Raw genomic sequence first — 20,872 nt, 5'->3', positions numbered from 1 at the left:
AGACATGCGCCTAGTCGAGCGCAGACAAGCTGATAAAAAAAGTTAAATGTTATTAGCCAAGTTTCTAAATAAAAATAAATTCGTAAAAAATACAAAATCTTTCAGGTATAAAATATATTAACTCTTTGTCAAGTACAATTGGTCAAATTCGTATCTATTTCATCAGGTAATGCATTTCAATTTTTAGTATCAATAAGGTAAAGTCTTTTTTTAAATATTCCATTTTCCTACATTTTGGCTGCTTTGAATTCCATTTACAAAACAAATCTTAGATACCACTATGTTGTTTTCTGGCGCATAATTACGCAGGCGCAAAAAAAAAAAAAATAATAATAAAAAATAGTTTTTAATTAATAGAAAATATTTAATTATTTCTATATGACTTTCTCTAAAACCTCCTTTATAAAGTATTTGAAAAAAGTTTGAATAAGATCTATTCAGGAGTTTTCAATATTATTTCGATAGAAAACGAAAAAAAACTGACATTTTAATTCTATTTATATAGAAGTGAAATTTGTATGTTTTTTTTTTTAATTCAAAAAAGCATTTTGGATTTTGAGTCGTTATTTTTTTCTAAGAGTTTGTTTACAGATACAGAAATATTTGTAAATTTATTTGTGTAAGCAATGAAATATATAGAAAAAAACGAAGACTACTTAGACGATAAATTGATGATAATCATTATCACGAAAATTGATGATAGTTGATTATCATTTGTTCTAAGGTTCAAAAACAGTTTTGAAATAACGAGTCAGTCCCTTTCTACAACAATTTCTTCTTTTTTTTCCCCTCGAAGATTTAACATACAATGATTTAACTTACCAAGAGTATATTTAATTACTAGCCTTAACATACTATATAGGACTAATGAGTTTAGTTGGATAATTTCATGCGCTTTGAAATAAAAAAAAAAAAACCCAAGAGTATATTTAATTATTAGGCTTAACATGATTGACAATATAAGACCAATGAGTTTAGTTGCATAATTTCATGAAATAAAAAAAGTACAGTGAAGCACCATTTATATGTTTCTTATTTATACTTCGTTTTATTTTAGGCCATATTTATTAGTAACCATTAGAGTGATTAAATATTTCGTTTTTGTGATATAAAGCATCGATCATACATCGTTTTTTTTTCTTTCTCGATATTCGTAAATTTTCTGAGTCGCTTATTGATTTTCCACTCCTTATTTTTCCATTTTATGGAGAAAACCATCTTAAAATATAAGAGAGGCGAGGAGAACTGATATTTTTCTCTTATTTGAAAATAAAATATGGGAAGAAAATGTCTAAGAATAATGGTAGAATGTCTAGGAACAACACAGGGTTGGAGTGTGGATATTGGTTGGATAATTTCAGTTTCATTTCTGTTCTGTTTGTTTCTTAAAACCTAAAATGTAGCGAAACAGTGAAGGGCCTTCATTGAAAGATAAAACTGAAATTTATGTATGTATAATTAGAACCCAAAATAATATGGACAAAGCGTTATACGCACATAAATTTTCCAAATGAAAAGAGTTTTTGAGATCATAATTAGACAATGTATGAAAAAATTACTTAAATATGTAACTGCAACAAAGATAACTTCATATATGGAATATATGTAAAAAGGATAGAGGAAATATTATACTTTTTGTTACGATAATGATGAGATTTCATAAGTTCAGTGAACAGACAAGTAAAAGCTATTGAAGCCAGATAACTTATGCATTTCCTTTTCTAGTTTTGAAAGTTTATGATTTGCCTCGATCTGGCATCAAAATCTTGGTTCAGAGACAGAGAGTTGCCGTTTCGAAACTGAATATACCAATGGTAAATGGTATATAAAGCGCGGTAAAAAATGTAATAAAATGTAATGTGTAAAGTATAATAGCACGGTACATATTACATTTGTTGGAGTTAAGTATCCTCTGTTTGGTGTGATGCAAGTTTAGTTTAGTTATATTAACGTCCCGTTTGAAGCAACACTAGGGCTATTTTGGGACGGACCTCGTAATTTAGAACCGCGGTCAGATGACGAGGACGACACCTGAGCTGGCACCCCCCTCTCCACACCTATTGCCCCCTTCTCCTCTAAAGTGTGCATATTTGTCAATGAAAAAAAATATCGAATCATGAAATTTATCTTTACTGTCAATAAAACTGGGCTGAAAACAACAAATTACCTTCAAATGCGTATAGACTCATACCACAAACAGAAAGATTTTCCAAAGGTGAAAGTAACAAAATCGTGATAGGAATTTTAGCACGTTACGAACCGAAATCGCGAATAAAAATACAAATGCTTTAACGCCTTTTTAAAAGAGGCTAGGCTGTTCGATGTTTCAACCATTTGCTGAGCGCCGCAAACGAGAGTTTGATGGATTTTGCATTTACATTTTCTAGCGAATTCACTTCGTTACGCGGATTTATGGCGCTGTTCCATCTGCAAGAACCATTTTTTACCACATCACCAGCAAAAATATTTGCATAATACTTCAAAAACCATTTTGGAGAAACCATTCTTTACAGTTGGGTGTCTGCTGATAGGGATAAATGGAGCAATTTTTGAAAAGGAAAAGTTTAAGAGCTGGTTTTACATGGATATTTTAAGTTAATGAAATGTTAAATGTGTGTTTACGAGTTATGCAACATGCACAAGTTTTAGTACCCTACATCAAAAATTATGCTTCTAGTATACTTTATTTTTGCATGCTACAGGTTTTCTGAATATTTTCGCTCTTACAGAGGCAATAAATTTTTTTCCCCTCTCATCGTTCTGTTAGGGAAAAATATTAAAGAAAAGAAACAAGTATTAAACTTATTATAATTTAAGAAACGAGAAAAAAAATCTGTTTGGCATTTAATTTTTGATATTTTTGATTGTAGAATTATTGAGTAGTGATATGAAGCTTTTAATTACTTCCTTAAAGATTTTCCGTCAGTGAGGGGGAGGGCATAGTAACAAAATTGATAACACTTCCCTTATTTTCAAAATCCAGATTTTGAATATCTGCTCTACCGAAAAATCTTTATGCATTCTGACTTGAAAAGTGTAATACAGCTTTTCTAAACCTTTCAGTATTCGTGGCCCAGTTTTCAATCATAATTTTCATCGCGCCCCCCGCTTACAATAAAATGTATACAACCTTAATGCATACTGAGTATTTTGGATTCTGTTTTTGAATTATTTTTAACTAACTGCCAAAACAAGAGTAAAAGTGAGCCAACGTTGGCGAGAAACCACATCTTGTATTTTGGACAAGCGGGCGATGAAGAGATGAAGCGAATGAAAGCGGAGAAAATTTAAATATTATATTTGAAATGAAAACCAAACAGGGAGATAACGTTAAACGAATATGAAAGTAGAAAAATTCGTTAATAAAAATTAACCTAGCCGGGGTGAGCTAAATTTAGAAACTGGGAATCCTTTTTTTCGAATAATAAAAGAAATAAAACAGAAGCATGACAAAACAAAAGAGAAAAAAATAGGAATGTTTGTGGAAGGGAATCCACACGACCGACGCCGTCTCGAGTATGCGCGGAGCAAATGTTTTCTTATAAGAAGGAAAATTTTCGATAACGCAAGTTTCAATTCCAGCCAGTCTTATTCGAGTCGATCCTTTTATCGCTATCGAATCCATCGTGAATGTGTATGTTATATATGTTTTCGCGTTAATTACAATTCACCATATAAAATATTCGCGGCAGCAGATTTATGCAAATTCATGAATAAATTTTTAAGCAGAAGTAAGCAAGCATTAGACGATCGTCAAGCATCAACAAGTACACAAACGAGCGGGGTTCCGAAAATAAAATCAAAGAAATACTCTCAAGAATACTTAAAGTTTGGGTTTACCAGTACTGAAGTAAATGAAGAAGAAAGGCCCCTGTGTATCATTTGCTCAAAAATGTAGGCCGCAGACAGCATGAAACCTAATAAACTTAAACGACATTCGGAAACGCTTCATAGTGAGTACGTCAACAAACCCAGAGAATTCTTCAAATTAAAATTAAAATCATATAACAAGCAAAAATCATTTTTTAAAGAAACTTTGTCTGTGAATAAAAAAAGCTTTAATTGGATCTTACAAAAATCATATAAAATCATATGTAATAACATTGATTTTAAAATCCTAAAAGCATATAGCATTAATTAATATGAATTAATTAAATAGGTCAAATCAGCTGTAAGTAATGTATATTTTAGTCAATAAAACAACCATTGTTTTTATTTGTTTGGGTTATAGACCATTAAAATATTGAAAAAAAAAGGAATCGACTCTACATCCTGCATCTAAAAAATCTTATAACTCTCTTATATTAATTGGATTTAATACAAAATGTTAACTCTAAATATTTAAAACAAGATTTGAAGAAAAAATATAGGAATTGTCATGAAGAACTCTTGGGTAACAGTCATTTACATTCTCTTCCGATAAAGCACCATTTATTTCCAATAGACAGAAAATTTGAGGTTATCGATTTGCTGATGACCGTTCCTGCTCGATCCTGAACAAGAATGTTCCCTACAATTTTCTTAAACCCCTTCTGCAACCAAGGTATAGTCATAACACCATTTAAATTTTCTCTTCGATCTAAGTTGACTATCAATGAAAAACGAAATGGCTCTAAAGCAATCATATATTTCAAAAAGACTATCAATATCAATATATTGTTCTTATAAGGCATCTTGGCATTGCACTTATCTTATTCAAAAAGTATCAAATTATCTTAATAATTTGGTTATGAATCAAAAGCTTTTAATAACAAACAGATATTAAAGTTTGGATAAGAACATAAAAGATTTGCCAATGCCACTTGCTCGAGAATTATAATTAAACAACTTCAAAACAGTTTCCTTGCAAGATCAAAAGGATAAGGCAAACATTCAACTGTTTTAAACAACCAGGGAAAGAAGGGAATTGTTTTTTAACAACAAAAACAGTTGTATATCAGTTCTATAATTTTCAGTTTCAAAAAAAAACATCCCAAATGCTTTTAATATATTATTCAGTTTGCCATCTAGAGACCACCAATTTTATTTCACATTCGAGAGATGAAGAAACAGAAGGTGGTAGTATGTTATATTAAATAGTGAAATTTTTAGTTTGTTAATGACTTATTTTTATTTCTCAAGAATCTTCACTTCAGAATTTTTAATGAGATGGTGATTAAAATTTAGAATAAAATTTTAAAGATAAAAAGAGAGAATTCGGGTATTTTTCTAAATGAGAAAAAAAAAAAAATCCAAAATATTCAATAATGTAATTAAGAGATTTAAATGCGCTATACATCACAGAGAATTCGCTTTAATGACCCTCATTTTGTAAATTAAGCTCTCTTCTTTGATCCCATTGATCTAAATTTCTTTTTTACGTTGTGTGACTATTTTTTCTTTTCATTTAAATGAGTACATTTTATCTACCACTTTTTTTCGCGTGTATAAAAATAAAAGGATACGTGCTTAAAAAAAGTATTCACTTGAAAAAAAAATTAAATACTCAGAAAATTATGTCGAAATTGCAACTCAAGTTTCAAAGGAATGATAATACTTGTTTGGCATATACTTGGTCGATAATTTTATAATCGACAAATGTATGCCAAAAACAATTGGAAAACGATACAAAAAATATATAAAAAAATTCTACATTAAATTTTAAACTCTGGAATTCAAATGTATTGAGTCGACTCGTCATTATAATTATCTTTATGGCAATTTCATTACAGCAGTAAAAAAAATTGTATGGACCTAGAAAAAATTTATTTTAATAAATATAAATTAAAGAAAATAAATTTGTGATTTCTCGACTCCAGTAGAAAGAGCTTATACTGTAATCATGTTCTCCTCTAAAAGATATTGTGGATAATTGACTAAAAAGGACCATGTTGGAATTGTAGTGCAATGACAACATCAAGGTTTTCAAGTTATTTTATAAAAATATTGAATTACCTAAATTTTAGCCAAATGCTTGGTATTCTATTCAAAGAGGCTGAAGTTCGAATTGTTGTATTTTATTTTTTGTTGTCCATTACTGTTTTAAAAATTTTTTTGTTGATCTCATTTATAAAAATACTCCCCCCACCCTGGTGGAGCGTTCAAGAACATTTCACCAAGTACATAAAATGATATTAGTTGAATTAGACTTCAGTTGTGTTATTGTACTACTACCCAATAAGCTATCTTTATTCTCTACGAGCTCATTTTAAATTAATTTTCAAGCGATAGTATTGTATGCTTTAGTTTGTGAAAAAGAAGAAATGATACTCACCTCGTAAAGTTCTCATCTGTAGCAACCTTTGGGAGGATGGTGTTCATCAAAGTGTCACTCCCATATTTCGACATCGGCATACTCACTGGAATGAAAAAAAGTTATATAGAATGGCATAAGAAAAATCTGTCCAATCGTTTTGAATTGCTAACCATTTATTATAATTATATCTGAATTTCAGTTTTATTCTGATTATTTATTATATCTGAATTTTAGTTTTATTTTATTTAGTTATTTAATTTTATCATGAAAATCTTGCCTAAAGACACAAATAATATTTCATTTTGAAAATCAGCGGTGGATACTGTAAGTAATTTCTACTGTCATATTTTAAAATAATTAAAAATATTTCACTATTTGGTCACTGTCCTTGACAATTGCTCCTGGATTTAACAGCAAAATAAAACAAATTAAGAATTAAGTGATAAATAAAAACAATTTAATTTTTTACAGTAATAAGATAATTAATGGAAGAAAATTAGAAAGTAAGGGAAAATAAATCAAAATTTATGATGAAATACAAGTATTTCTGCACATGACTTTTCACTGTCAATAAATCTATATATGAGATTCTACAATAGCAAAGATATTAAAATGATAAACTGTTCCACTTGCAACAGATAAATACACGTCTATCCATCACTTTTTCCGATGAATAGCAGCATTCAATATTCAATTAAGCTATTGTAATATTATTTATATTTTTCGTAAAATAAATTCATTATAAAGTTTGGTTTATTGTAATCATTATAACTCATCGTTTTTTTTTTAGTAGAATGAATTAACATGGAGATATGTTCCCAGATGGAGCATTAAAAATCTAATATATAAAAATGAATTTTTGTTTGTTCGTATTTTATGCGTTATTATAGCAAACATCTGATTGCGATAAAACTTTGCCAACTTATTATTTGCACTTGCGCGAAGATTATAGACATAGTGCATTTATTATATCTAATACATAAAAATGAATTTTTGGTTGTTCGGATTTTATGCGTTGCTATAGCATTCATCCGATGGCGATAAAACTTTGCCAACTTATTGTTTTAAACCTAGAAAATCCAAGTTTTTCACATGGCCAGTTGTATGTTGGCTGTCCGACTCGTGAGCTATGTTGGATTCTCAAGAGTCGAACAGCCAAAAAATTTGTTTATCCTGAAGATGGAAAAACAAAATATTGTCTGTCCTAAAGTCTACTTGAATAATAAAGTCAAAAAATATAATATATGTTATTTTTACTTCTCCTTTATATATCATTCAAATTCAGTGTATATATTTATTGCCGACAAAAAAATAAAAATCATTCTATCATTCCTAACTAAACAAGATAGCTGTTTGAAATGATATTTCCAAAATTATTTCTTTTTCGGCAGCAACGTGCCAAGTATCAGCTAGTAATATTTAAAAAAAATGAATAGTTCATAACATAAGTGTATTCAAATATTAATTTTTTTTGCGTAAAAAACTTGATATGGAACAATAAAATTATAATCTAATACAGGTTAAAAAACCTGAAATGTATTGTAATAAGTATATTCAACATAAAACATATTAATTATTTATTGAAAAAAAATATAGCATTTATTGATTTTATACTTGAGCAGTTCATATTTTTCTTTCTTAGTTGCAGAATATGACACGCTGTTTAAAATATCTTTTGATGCTTACATTACTTTAATCTAGCTAAAGTTTGCTTAGCAGAGATGAAAAATATAAAATGATGAAACCATTTCACGATATTATTTTTTAAAAAGTTACTATTTCAACATATAAGCAAACATATTTTTAGATTGCAAGAAGTATGAGAAAATATCTCCTCAAATATTTACAATATTCTATTTTTCTGATGAAGATTATGAACAGTTAATAAATGCTTATGAAACACATGTTTACTAGCTACGAAATTTCAGACATTTTCCCACCAGAAAACTTGGTTTTTATGCATAATATTTCACTAATAAGAAAGTATTGCTGCATATAAATAAAGAAGTTTGTATCTCGCTTGGAGGGAAATTACCGCTATGTTTCTGAATTCTAAGCACTGCTATTAAATCCAGCGATTTTTAAGCCATACCGGCAGTTTGCATGTATTATAGCATCTGGATGGAACATCTTTTCGAAAATATCGACCTAAATAACGTGGTTTTAATATGAGTTTAAGAGTTCTAAGCAAGTGTTGTTCTTTAAACTAAAACTCTTTTTTTCGTCTAAAAAGTTTCGAAGAAAATTAGGAAAATTTTTTGATATTATATATTCGATTATTTATAAAACTAATTATTCAAATATCTTGCTAAATATTCTTTTTTTGTGTGTGAAGCATGCCATATGAAGTATATATATATATACACATATAAATTTCTTTTGGTAGTTTATATATACGTATATATAGTTTATTTTCTTATCTCTGATATTATACATGATCTGTTATATTCGTACTCTTAAAAGATGGAATTAATAAATTATCGGAAATTGAGAATCAATATAGATCTTTTCTCATATTGAAATTTTTAATTTGTTATTTCCATGTCCAACTATAAACATTCATTTAAATATGGACGCAGTTTATTCATGAATTTAGAGCTCATTTCAAAGATTACAGAGTAATGCATCAAAATGAATATAATTGTTTTCTGTATATTGTAATATTTTAATTGTTTTCTGTATATTGTAATATTTTAATTGTTTTCTATACATTGTAATTTTTTAATTGTTTTCTATACATTGAAATATTGTAATTTTTTAATTGTTTTCCATGCATTGAAATATTGTAACTGTTTGTATGCATTGAAATATTGTAATTGTCTTTATGCATTGTAATATTGTAATTGTCTTTATGCATTGTAATATTGTAATTGTCTTTATGCATTGTAATATTGTAATTGTCTTTATGCATTGTAATATTGTAATTGTCTTTATGCATTGTAATATTGTAATTGTCTTTATGCATTGTAATATTGTAATTTTTATGCATTGTAATATTGTAATTGTTTTCTATGCCTTGTAATATTATTTTAATTATTATCTATACATTGTAATACTATTTTAATTGTTTTCTATACATTATTGATGAAATTTACGGTAATGATTCAGTTCAAAACTAATAAAGATGTGCCCTTGCCCATAAAATGTTACATTTACCTTCTCCTTAAAATCGCTAATAGCAAAAAATGGCGACAACGGAACAGGAAATCTTTAATATTTTGCCAAAATGAGAGTTTAAAATAATAGTTCAAAGTTTTTTCTGTATTAAATTCAATTTTGATTTCTCAAGATCACGAGAAAAACTCTTTCGTTTTTCATCTTTTTTCATCAGAAAATTCTTCAGTTAACCTGTCTATCAGAAAAAATGTTTGAATGAATTAATAGTATCATTAATTTGAGATCATCGTCTTTGTAAGCAGGAGGAGGAAGCAAAAAGTTCGTGTATGGACGATGCGGAACTAAAGCACTCCAACTTTTTCAATATATAAATATGATCGCTAATTTATCTAATTTTACATTTGATATCTTAAGCCATGAAAAGTTTCAGAACATTTCTTGTAGAGAAATGTTCTGAAACTCTTTCTTCTAGATAGGACTGATTTCAACGATCATGGATGCCCAATAGCAAATTGAAAGGTAGTATTAATCTAGGCTGATGTGTAAGGGAAGTAACAAAATGCTATGTTCCTCTAAAATCGTTTGCAGTAAGAAAAAGGAATTTTCCCGAATATATAACTCCTTAATTTTCAGACATTGTAAAAGCGGGGTGTTAAATGTTTTTCTACGGTAGAGTTTTTTTTTCAATAAACTTGTAATTTAAATAAAAATAAAAAAAATATCATTGAAAAATAGAAATCAAATAAAAATTGTATATTTTTTTCAGAAATAAATGCGAAAACGACAATCGTACATCGATAATTCTTTTATTCTTAAAGCTCAGAATTTTTTGTCGCTCAGTCGCAGGTGAGTAGATCTTTATAAACGGGTGTAAGGAATTAAAAAATGTATTTATTTTGAAGTTTCGATTTGAAATCAATTATTAGTTATTTCTTTGTTAAAACTTACTAACATTTAGGTCAAATTTTCATTATTTTTCATTGATTGAAAATTTATTCGAGATTGAGGAAAAATCAAAATTTAAGATATGATAAAAAGAACATTGCTATGCAATATATGACATCTTACAGATGCCTTAAAAACACCATGTACAGGTCACCACAGTCTGTAAGGATATTAAAAAGTGTCTGAAGTAAATGCTCAGGGCTACTAGGGGATTCTTTTGTGTGCAGACCTAAGAAAACTGGAGAAGGGAGAAGTTAGTCTCGTGATATTTTATATATGGGACGTGAATACATATAGTATACGTACTCCCCCATATTTATATATATATATATATATATATATATATATATATATATATATACTCTCGCACATATATACTTCCCTACTTATGTGGGAGAGGGGCTTGCATGTATCTCCTCTACCAATTAACTTTCCCTATTTTACCATGAACCATGTTTATAGCAATTCCTGCTTCAATTACTTCAGAAAATGTTAAACAACATACGGGAAGAAATTGCCTACCATCTTTATTCATGAAATGAACTAAATACATTATGATTCATTTCAAGTATAGTTTAGTAATGCAAATAGGAGTTAATAAATATTATACTGTTTTAAAGTTTAAATATTTCTTTTACAACATCCAATGCATTAAGAATATAAAATGGAAACTATGGATTGATTTCTCTTTATTCCTCTTATACATATATATGTATATAAATTTCAAAAAGTTTTCTTCTTTGTGTTTTATTTGAAATTATGTCTAAAATACTATATGTTAGATGGACTTTTCATCGTTCAAGTAGGCTTACCAGGCGTTATGTCCGGAGAATCCATTGTTGGCGTTTTTGGTGGAATCTCTTTGATTTCTGGCGGTTTTTCCTTAACGGGGGCTGTTTCTTCTCGGGGAAAGAATTGGAAAATAAAAAGAAAAACAAAACAAAACAAAGAAGCATAAAATAAAAATAAACAAAATCAGGAAAATCATAATTTACTGTAAATAATATATTAATATAAAAATAAACAAATTAAAGCAAAAAAAAATGAATATATATATATATATATATATACTGACTGCATAAACTATCAGTAAAAGAATTACTAATGAAAAATTACGAAATTAATTAGGAGCAATATCTTTTTTTCAATAATTATTTATCCAGCAATTTTATCTGTTGGAATCTGATTTACGAAGTAAAGAATGGTTCTTCTGAAATAATGCATCTGTGCTAAATGATGATATTTAAAGAAGCATTCATGCATATATATATATATATATGAAATGAAATTTTAAAGGAATCCTTCGAATTATGCATCATTTTTTAAGAATAGATCACTTTATGATTTTTAAAAGTTAAATCACTTTATAATTGTATTGTGTTTCAAATTGTCAGCTATAGGAAGTTAGTATCAAAATGTCAATAAAATATTAACTACGTTTTGGATAGATAGATGCTAAATTCTTCAAAGACGGTCAAAGTTGGTTTTCATAATTTATTATTAAAATAGAACGTCCTCGTATAATATTGAATGCTAATAAATATTATTTCTTTTTATTTGAAAACATCATGGTTCAATTTGATGAAGATCAAACACGTAGAAAATGGCACAGGGAAACCATGAAAAAAAAGTAAATTACAGGAAAAATAATGTCGAAATAAAATAGGATAAGGCGAAAAATTTTGTAAAACAATATCTTCACAGTTGGAAAGAAACAAAACGCAGTATAAACAAGGTAATGCTTATGTCCCAAGTCACTTAAGAATTTTTAAAAATGTTTGCAAAAATAAATCACATTGGATTACTTCTTATTATGAAACAGCGCAGAGCGGTTTAAAGAAGCAGAAAAAACCATACATCGTTTTTAGCAACAATACTTTACTTCCTTGCCCTTTCCATTTCGCTGCCAATTCTCCTCTATGCAGATAAAGTAAACAAAATTAAACCTTCGTTTACGTTTGATCTATTCAGTTCTGTGTTTATCTTTCCTGTCTTGGATTTATCGGTTTCCTTTAACTGAGTAGTAAATATAAGAACACTGAGCGTTGTGGCCAATATTTAAACAAGAAAATGATAAGCAGAATGTATTAATACATATTACATGAATAACTATTGAGAAATAATGATTATGTTGAACCGCGTTTTGGTGCGTATTATCCCTAATATTGATATTTTCACAGCAGTATAAATATTATGAAATTCATAAAATATAATTCACGGTACTTCTTTAACTCTTCATAAGGCCTAATTCCGGAGAATTGACAAATAAAAATCAAGGGAACCTGAAAGTGCTAAGCAGACTTACCACTGAAAGTGAAGAGTAAAAAAATATCATCGACTATTCAATGGTAAATAGGTAACTTAAAACAACTTTATACAGTTTTTTTTGTTTTAAATCATGGAATTGTTTGCAATTCAAATTCAGTAATGTCTTACATTAAAGCTTGAAGCTCATTTTGCATTTGTTAGGCTGGATGGATAGATAGATTGCCTCACTGCCTAAAAATAAAACTGTTCCAATCTGATTCAATTTTATTAATAAAATTTAGCCACGTCTTGTGTTAAGAAATAAACGCAAATGTTGTAAATTATAATATTAAAATACCGAATATATCAAAAATAAAGTCAAAATATGCATAAAATCATTAACAGGAAGATTCCGAATTTCAAGAAATTCCAACTACATCAGCAGTTTTTGTTTATTTTTAAAAATGAATGTTGAATTTAAATTAAATGAATTCAATAAAAAATAATAATAATTAAATATTAGAATATCTTAGATATAAAGAACACAACACAGTGATGTTGCATTTATGAAAATTTTTACAGGAGTTAAAATTTAATGACAAATGTTTGAGCTTAATGTCTCTACGAAAACCCTTATATCGTGGACGGGCAATGGTAAACATATTTACCACTTTTGAATATAAATGACACTTAACTATAGATTTAATATATTTTTGAGCTATTAAGGTAGCTCAATAGAATTTTAGGCATTTGATTACCCTATTTATAATTTTAAATACTTTTTTGAGTCCTCATAAAAATTTTTTGCAGGTGGTAAGAATATATACCAGAGAGCTATAAAGGGTAAAGAGAAGTTTATTAAAGATGACACAAGAGTAATGGAACATATGTTCTGTTGCCGCCCCGAACTGACTAAAATTAAGCTTATAGACAGCTTCTAGGCAAACCGTTAAACCTATAATGCATCGCTGCCTCGTCCTTTGATTTCCTTTAACAGTGTATCTCTGGACACAAAAGGAATTCAGCCGCGAGTTAGGATAACACCGATAGTCTCCGCCAAACAAGGCGGTATTCATCAAAGTCCCCAGGGAAAAGCATCAGTCCTTCTAATCTTTGATTAAGAAGAGACGGGGCGCACTATTAATCGAGTATGGAGCGTAGATTACACGATGGAGTGAATTTCATTTCGAAGGCCCAGGACCATTCATCTTTGCGTGATGTTACGGTAACAGACTCTTGCAGGGTGGTGGTGGTGGACAGGAAGTGAAATTGAAATGAGAGAATTCCAGTAGGCACTTCCATCTGCGTAATCGAAGGTGTGTAATTAGCCGCGTCCGGTCGGTCGGTTTATTTCGGTCCCAATCCAAATGAAGCCGATCTTTGATAAGCTAGTGCCTCTCATTGAAGCAGTTGCAGGAATTGTTTTGAAGGCTCGACGATTTGTCTTATCTAGTTTGATTAATTTGTTCCTCGATGCATTTGGAGTAAAGGTAAATGCACCACCAAAAATGCACGCATTATAATTACTGATAATTATCATTTTCTAATTTCCCATTTCTAGTTAAATGGGTTTAAATCAAATCAAACTGGTAATTTAAATAAAATTATTTGTCCTGAAATAACATTAAAAATTAAGAAATGTTATATATTTATTTACTAGATGTAAACATCATTTAAATAGGAGATGTGATTGGCAAGTATAATATATTTCTAACAGCAAAAAAAGCAACTATGAATATAAAGTTCTTCCAAGTAGAATTTACATCTAAATAAAACTTAGGTGACAAAAAAAACTACAATAAAATAAATCATCAGTCTCATATCAACAGAAAACAATTAGGATTTTAGATTCAAATAAAATTTTCTGTCACATAAAAGAATCTCAATTTAATTTGTAAGAAATTAAGCAGTCTTAACCCTTTATATACAGGGGGTACTTTTTTCTAACAGTATTTGAAAGAACACGAAGAAGGTCTTCTTAATAAAAAGTCGTAAATGTCAAGTAAAAATAACATTAGCATTCTTTTATTTTTAATTTAATTAATTAAAATATTTTAATTAAAAAAGTTTTTTTCTTCCTGCGTTTATTCTGTACCAAAACTTAACTAATGGTTCGAGAATAAATTTGACAAATTAATAAAATAATTTGCTAAATAAAGGGTTAAGGCAGTTTGGATTTGTTTGAAAACTTTTCCAATCAATCAATCCATTTTCAGATATGTTAATATTTTTACATTTAAAATAAGGGATATGTTTTACTTCTTATTTTATTAATTGAAGATGGAAATGAAATTATGGCGATGATTATCCTACAAAAAAAATGGATGCATTTTTAATTCAACTTGCTTAATATTAGAAGTTGAAAAAACTCAGAATTAACAATTGCATAATATTGTGACAAACTTACTCGATTATTTATTCACAGCATGTTTTACAGAATATATCACATCTCTTCTTGTAGTTATGGCAAGAATGAGAAATCATATTAGTTGATATTAGCACCAAGTAGAAATTATGTTTGAAATCAGAGATTTCCTTGACTTATTTTGTTGATAATAAAGTACAAAGATTTCAATACCCAAATAATACATTTTTGTGAAATAAATTATTTTATTTTGATTAACAAAATAACAGAAGAAAGGGCTTTTAATGCCTTATTATGAAATACAGCAAATTTTTAATGAATAAAAAATTGTTTTATTTTTTCTTTGAGAGAAATTGGCGAGTTTGATGGTTAGATGAACAACTGGAAAAATTGCAAATTTACCTCTTACCATCTTACTTTACCCATTGACATTTAACAAATAACAACAACATAGGCTTTAACAAATAACATTTCTCGTCACTGCAGTTTTTCATAAAAAGCTAATAGTTTGAAAAATTTGACATTTAAAAGATGAAAGCTTTTTAAAAGAGAAAATAATCTCTCATTTTGAAAAGTGCTTGTTAGGTAAGTTTCATAAATGCCTTCTTAATACAAATACCAGAATTTTTTTAATGTATGATATGTTATCAAAAGTAATATATTTTTTTGAAACTTGTTACATTATGACATTTATTTATGACATTCATTTAAAGATTTTACTGGAAAAATTCAGATACAAAATAAATGAAAGTTGAAGAAATCGACCGTAACTAATGTAATCATGTATAAGATTCAATGAATTCGAAATAAAGACTGAGATGCACGGAAACAGGATGGATTAAAAATTCTCGATCAAATTACTAAATCAGATATTTTTCAAAATCATTATTTAAAATCCAACATCACTTTTATTTTCTTTAAATCTTCAGTCAATTTCATTGAATTTAGTATGTAACAATAAGGCTTTATAAAGAAACATACTCGGTGATGAAGCATCTTCTACGTAGGAAGGTGGTGTGGAAGCCGAATGGTTTACGAAGAAGTCTGGCGGAATCCTCGACTTGGCAACGGTCAGAACAACATGGTCTGAGGTAGCCTTCAGGGTCGCCACTGCTTCCTCGTGCGTCACGCGCTCCAAATTCACATCTCCCACCTGATAGCAGAAAAGATCTCTTATGGTAAGGAATAACGGGAAACAGCATCAAGAACATGATATTAATCAAAACATTTTAATGATAAAACCCCATTGCTATCCAATGCTGTGATTTTAATTCCTAGAAATAGCGGTCATAGATGTTATTTTGTAATGAATTGATTGCAGCTGCTACTTTGGGCTTAAAAATCTTACCTTTTTTTTCCTGGCTGTTGAAATTAATAATTAACAGCTGAATTGTAATATACCAGGTGTTTAAAAGTCCGTTAGCATTTGAAAAGACAATCATTTATGGAAAAATGTAGGTAGAGAAGTAACAATTCACAGACATGCTTGAAATGATATGGGTTTTTATTGAAACAAAAAAAAGGGCAATAATGGGGTAAGACGGTGATTGGTTGTCTAACGTGTTGTGGACCGACGAAGCCCATTTCACATCCCGAGGCTCTGTTAACTCCCACAACTGCAGACTTCGGGGTACCGAAAATTCTAGAACTGTCGCAGAAACCTCATTATACAAGTATGATGAGAAAGTCAGGTTGTGTGGTGGATTGACCACATTTGTCGTAACAAGATGCTTTTTCTTCGAAAAAACGCGTGGTTCTGCTTTTCAAATATCGAGCATGATGGGTGTGAGGTACGCCGATATGTTACAGAATCACATCATACCTAGCTTGGCTGATAAATACCTCCTGGAAGGTACGACTTGCAGGATGTACTTTATGCAGGATGGAGCTCCACCCCATATTGCTTACACATGTGAAAGATCTGTTGTGCACATCGTTAGGTGAGGACTGCATGCTGAACCACTACTTCCGTCATGCTTCCAGGTCCTTAGATCTTAATCTGTGTGGTCATTGGTTGTGAGGTTACCTTAAGTCGCAAGTCTATCGCGATCGTCCGACATCATTAAGGATAAAAAACAGCATCTAACGACAATTTCTCACTACACCTACAGATATGCTGCGCAGTGCTGTTCACAACATTGTCCATCGACTACAGGTATTGTTGGTGAATGACGGCCGACATGGTGAGCATTTGTTATAAAAAACAGCCTTTGTTAAAAATCAACTATTTTGCTAATTATTGCTTTTGTTATCATATTAAACGCCACACCTGTTGGCCACTTTTTTGGTTTCATTAAAACTTTATATCATTTTAAGCATGCTTGCCAATTTGAATTTTCAAATGTTAACGGACTTCTTGAATCATCCGGTAAATAGCGTCACATTTGGACTTTAATCAAGAAATTGTAATTAACTGTTTGCAATAACGAGATTACTAAACGATGTTTCTCCTTTTCGTAATATTTAACTATTCTTTTTTTATCGTTATAATAAAAGAAAGACATTGTTAAAAAAAGCAATTTCACATAAAATTAAAATAATGTCAGAATTTATTCCATTTGGCCCCAAAATATTTCTTTTCATGCTTCTGCTTGAATTATTTTTGTCAGCCTGCTACAATATATAATTTAATTCTGGGTACATTAAAAAGAGTAAAAATAAAAAGTTTTTGAGCCCTTAGAAAAGAGAAATGTTCACTTACTGCTATGAGCTTGTCTCCGACCTGCAGCCTTCCATCGACGTGGGCGGCCCCTCCCTCCATGACTTTGGTAATGTAGATGCCATCGTCCCCAGGTACATGTTGGTTGCCCACTCCTCCCGCAATGCTGAAACCTAGGCCCTTGCTTCCTTTCACTAGCTCGATCTCCATGATTCTTGGTGGACCTCGCAAACGTTTCACTAACTGCAGAGAAAAGAATTTTTTTAAAAAAAGACCACTTTCATTAAGACCATTAAGTGCTTTACTTGGGAAACAAATGTCAGTATATGATACCGGGAAAATAAATGCATCTGTGGAAGAATCGCGACTTTTACCGCCATTTAAAGGAATGCATAGAAGTCTCGGAATTAAGAAAGAATTTGAAAGTTGAAAATGATGACTTAAGTACGGTATTGATGATACCAGATAATCTTAAAACTCTGAAGGACACGAGTTTAACTTTTTTAAAGCTTTTACCAATTGCTTGAAAGTGTTTGGATTTTTGTTATTGTGGAACAAAAATTTAGAAAAATATTGAGAATTTCAATGAGATTTCTTTAATTGATGACCTGCTCCTTGTTTAACAGGAAGGTGAGGAAGAAGGTCAGTGATTGACCATTTTGTGGTTGGGAGCCAACTTCCTCGAAGAGAATGTCAGTTTGATGAATCGGTCAGTTCTATGGATGAGTTATGGTAAAGATAGCAATTGGCCAGAACAAATCCTGACGATATTGCTTCGTTCAATGGTGGGAGGGGGTAGTCGGTTGTACACAATAAGAATTATATGCAACAGCATAATATCGTTCGTTTAAAAAATCAGTGCCTATATTCTTCAACCACTGATCTATTGCATAATCCGATTTTACTAAAACATGATCGATTACATCGAAAAGAAAGTAAATGTTTCAAATTAGTCTGTAAGTGACACTGAAGTGCCAGAAAGATTGGTACACCAATCTAATATCATATAGAACCCTCATGAGCAGGGAAAAATGTCGCAAAACGGCGTAGCATGGATTCAACTAATTTGTGAAGAATTCTGTAAGTTCACATCACGATTCATTTCAGGACAGTCCACAAAGCCATGGGAGTGCGAGGTGATGAAGATCTCTTAAGGACAGCACATTGAAAAACATCCTAAATATGCTCGATAATGTCCATATCAGGGGAATTAGGTGGCCTAGAGAGGGAACGAAATTCAGAAAGGTGCTCCTCAAACCACTCGGTAGCTACTGTAAACCTGTGGTATGGCACATTATCCTGTTGGAATGATCCACGTCCGTCGGAATGCACACAGGAAATGAAAGGATGCAGGTGGTCAGAAAGTATTAGAATGTACCACTGACTTGTCATGGTCGAGTCTAGGCGTATCTACAGTCCCCTTTAATGCCAATTTCAATGCCCCATACCATCACAGAGCTCCACCAACTTGAACAGTTCCTTATAGGCATGAGGGATCCATGGATTCATGTGGTTTTCTCCACACCCGTACACGGCTATCCGCCCGATACAATTGGAAACGTGACTTGTCAGACCAGTCATTAAGAGTCTAATGACGGTGTTGGCTAGCTCAGGCAAGACTCAGAGCTTTGTGCAAGCTGAGTCACCAATGGCACACGAGATGGTCTGCGGCTGCGAAAGCCCATAATAATTAGGGTATGTTGCATAGTGCGGACGGTGACACTTGTTAATGGGCCTGAATTCAAATCCTTAGCAATATGAGGAAGTGTTGAACGTCTATCTCGTCTAACGATTCTTTTCAGCCGTCGATGTTACCGGTTCTGTCAAGGTCTTTTTCCGGCGGCACCGCTGTCGGAGATTTGAAGTTTTACCGGAAACATGATATTCGCGGTACAATCCCCTGAGCGAAAATCCAAATCCAAAATCCGTGAGCGAAAATCCGAATTTCATCGCTACTTTGGACATGCTGTACTCCAACTCTTGTGCGCCGACAATTAGACCCTGTTGAAAATCACTTAAATCTTGATAACCTGCTATTGTAACAGCAAGAATCGATGTAATAGCCTCCTCAGACACCTGTTGTCGTATATATGCACTGCCGATGGCATCGGGTTACGCTGACTGATGGAACACTTCCATTATTTGCATACGACCTGCTATATCAGCTTTTCTGGATCTTCAGTGTATATCAATTGGAATGATATTGTTTTCTCTCTTATCTAGCCAACCCACATATTTGATAATAGAAATAAGGAACAAACATTGAATATGCATCTGACGTTTCTTTTAAAGCATGAAATATTTTTTTTCTCCTTTTAACATGACACTTTCTGAAAGAGTAGAGCGTTTTTATAAAAGAAAAGTTTTATTCGATTTATTTTCAAAAATATTCAATAATATGTGAGTATTTTACAGTAAGAGTGGATGAAGTGGTACAATTTGATGCCAGCTGTTTTGAAAAGTCAATATCCATTTGGTTCCATACAATTTTAGGAAAAAAACCCCATTATTTTTCACATGATTTAAAATAGTTTATCAAATTTATAAATTGGTTTGTCAAGAAGAAAGAATAATTCTGATGATAAAACTCGTAGGCAAAATTTAAAAGAAGTCGAAGTTTGAGCTCATGGAATAATTTCCTTATGGAATATTTTGTAAAATACTTTCATTTTCATAAACTTTTCGAATTATTGGAATATTATTACTTCGTGCACTTCACCTGCCATGGAAATTTCTGGAAAAGCTAAAATTTGAATACCTGTCATGACCACACGACTTTATCATATCAGCATGCAAATATATATATTCCTTTAAAACATTTTTTTGGTATAAAAATTGTGGCTTAAAATTGTCCATAACTTAATATATTGACAAATTCTTAAGTTAAGTTATATCATGCATATATAATCTAAGTTATATATGCATGATAATGTTAAAATTCAAACAATCTTCTAATAAAAATCTTTTGAATTTGATTATCTTTAAAAACGGAAATAGGTGAATGCAGAATTATCAAAGAATACCCATCAGTACGAACTATAATTTTAAAAAATTCATTTTTCGATTAGTGTAAAATTTGAATTTTTGTTTCAAAAGTTGAATCTTATCATTTATTAGCATTGCATTCTGGTTCTAAAAAATAAGAAAAATGCGAAAACATTTAAAATAATTTCTTAACATACATCTGTTAAATGTTTCTTTTCTAATATTGTTCCTTTTATTTCTGTTAATCTAAGAAGAAACGAAAAGGACAATTAACATTTTCAAATTGAACACTTTTTGAATGAAACATCTCTTCAAATTA

The 20,872-nt window shown here is 30.4% G+C and overlaps 1 protein-coding gene across 14 annotated transcripts in view; it reads right to left on the bottom strand.

Annotated features, from left to right (window-relative positions):
• Positions 1–20,872, bottom strand: part of LOC129962641 (disks large 1 tumor suppressor protein-like) — a 402,450-nt gene that overhangs the window by 69,313 nt on the left and 312,265 nt on the right. For 12 of the 14 annotated variants that reach the window (XM_056076505.1, XM_056076514.1, XM_056076510.1 and 9 more), the window contains 4 exons: positions 17,611–17,811; positions 15,891–16,062; positions 11,110–11,199; positions 6,254–6,338 (listed from right to left, as the gene is read on the bottom strand). In XM_056076505.1, coding sequence (XP_055932480.1) covers positions 6,254–6,338; positions 11,110–11,199; positions 15,891–16,062; positions 17,611–17,811 — 548 coding nt within the window. The remainder of the gene's footprint in view (positions 1–6,253; positions 6,339–11,109; positions 11,200–15,890; positions 16,063–17,610; positions 17,812–20,872) is intronic. The other 2 variants (XM_056076509.1, XM_056076513.1) reach the window with 2 other exon arrangements.

This window comes from Argiope bruennichi, chromosome 3 (genome assembly GCF_947563725.1).
Source record: "Argiope bruennichi chromosome 3, qqArgBrue1.1, whole genome shotgun sequence".
Classification (NCBI taxonomy): domain Eukaryota; kingdom Metazoa; phylum Arthropoda; class Arachnida; order Araneae; family Araneidae; genus Argiope; species Argiope bruennichi.
Note: the sequence above shows the minus strand (reverse complement) of the source record. Positions and strands in the feature narration are given on the sequence as shown.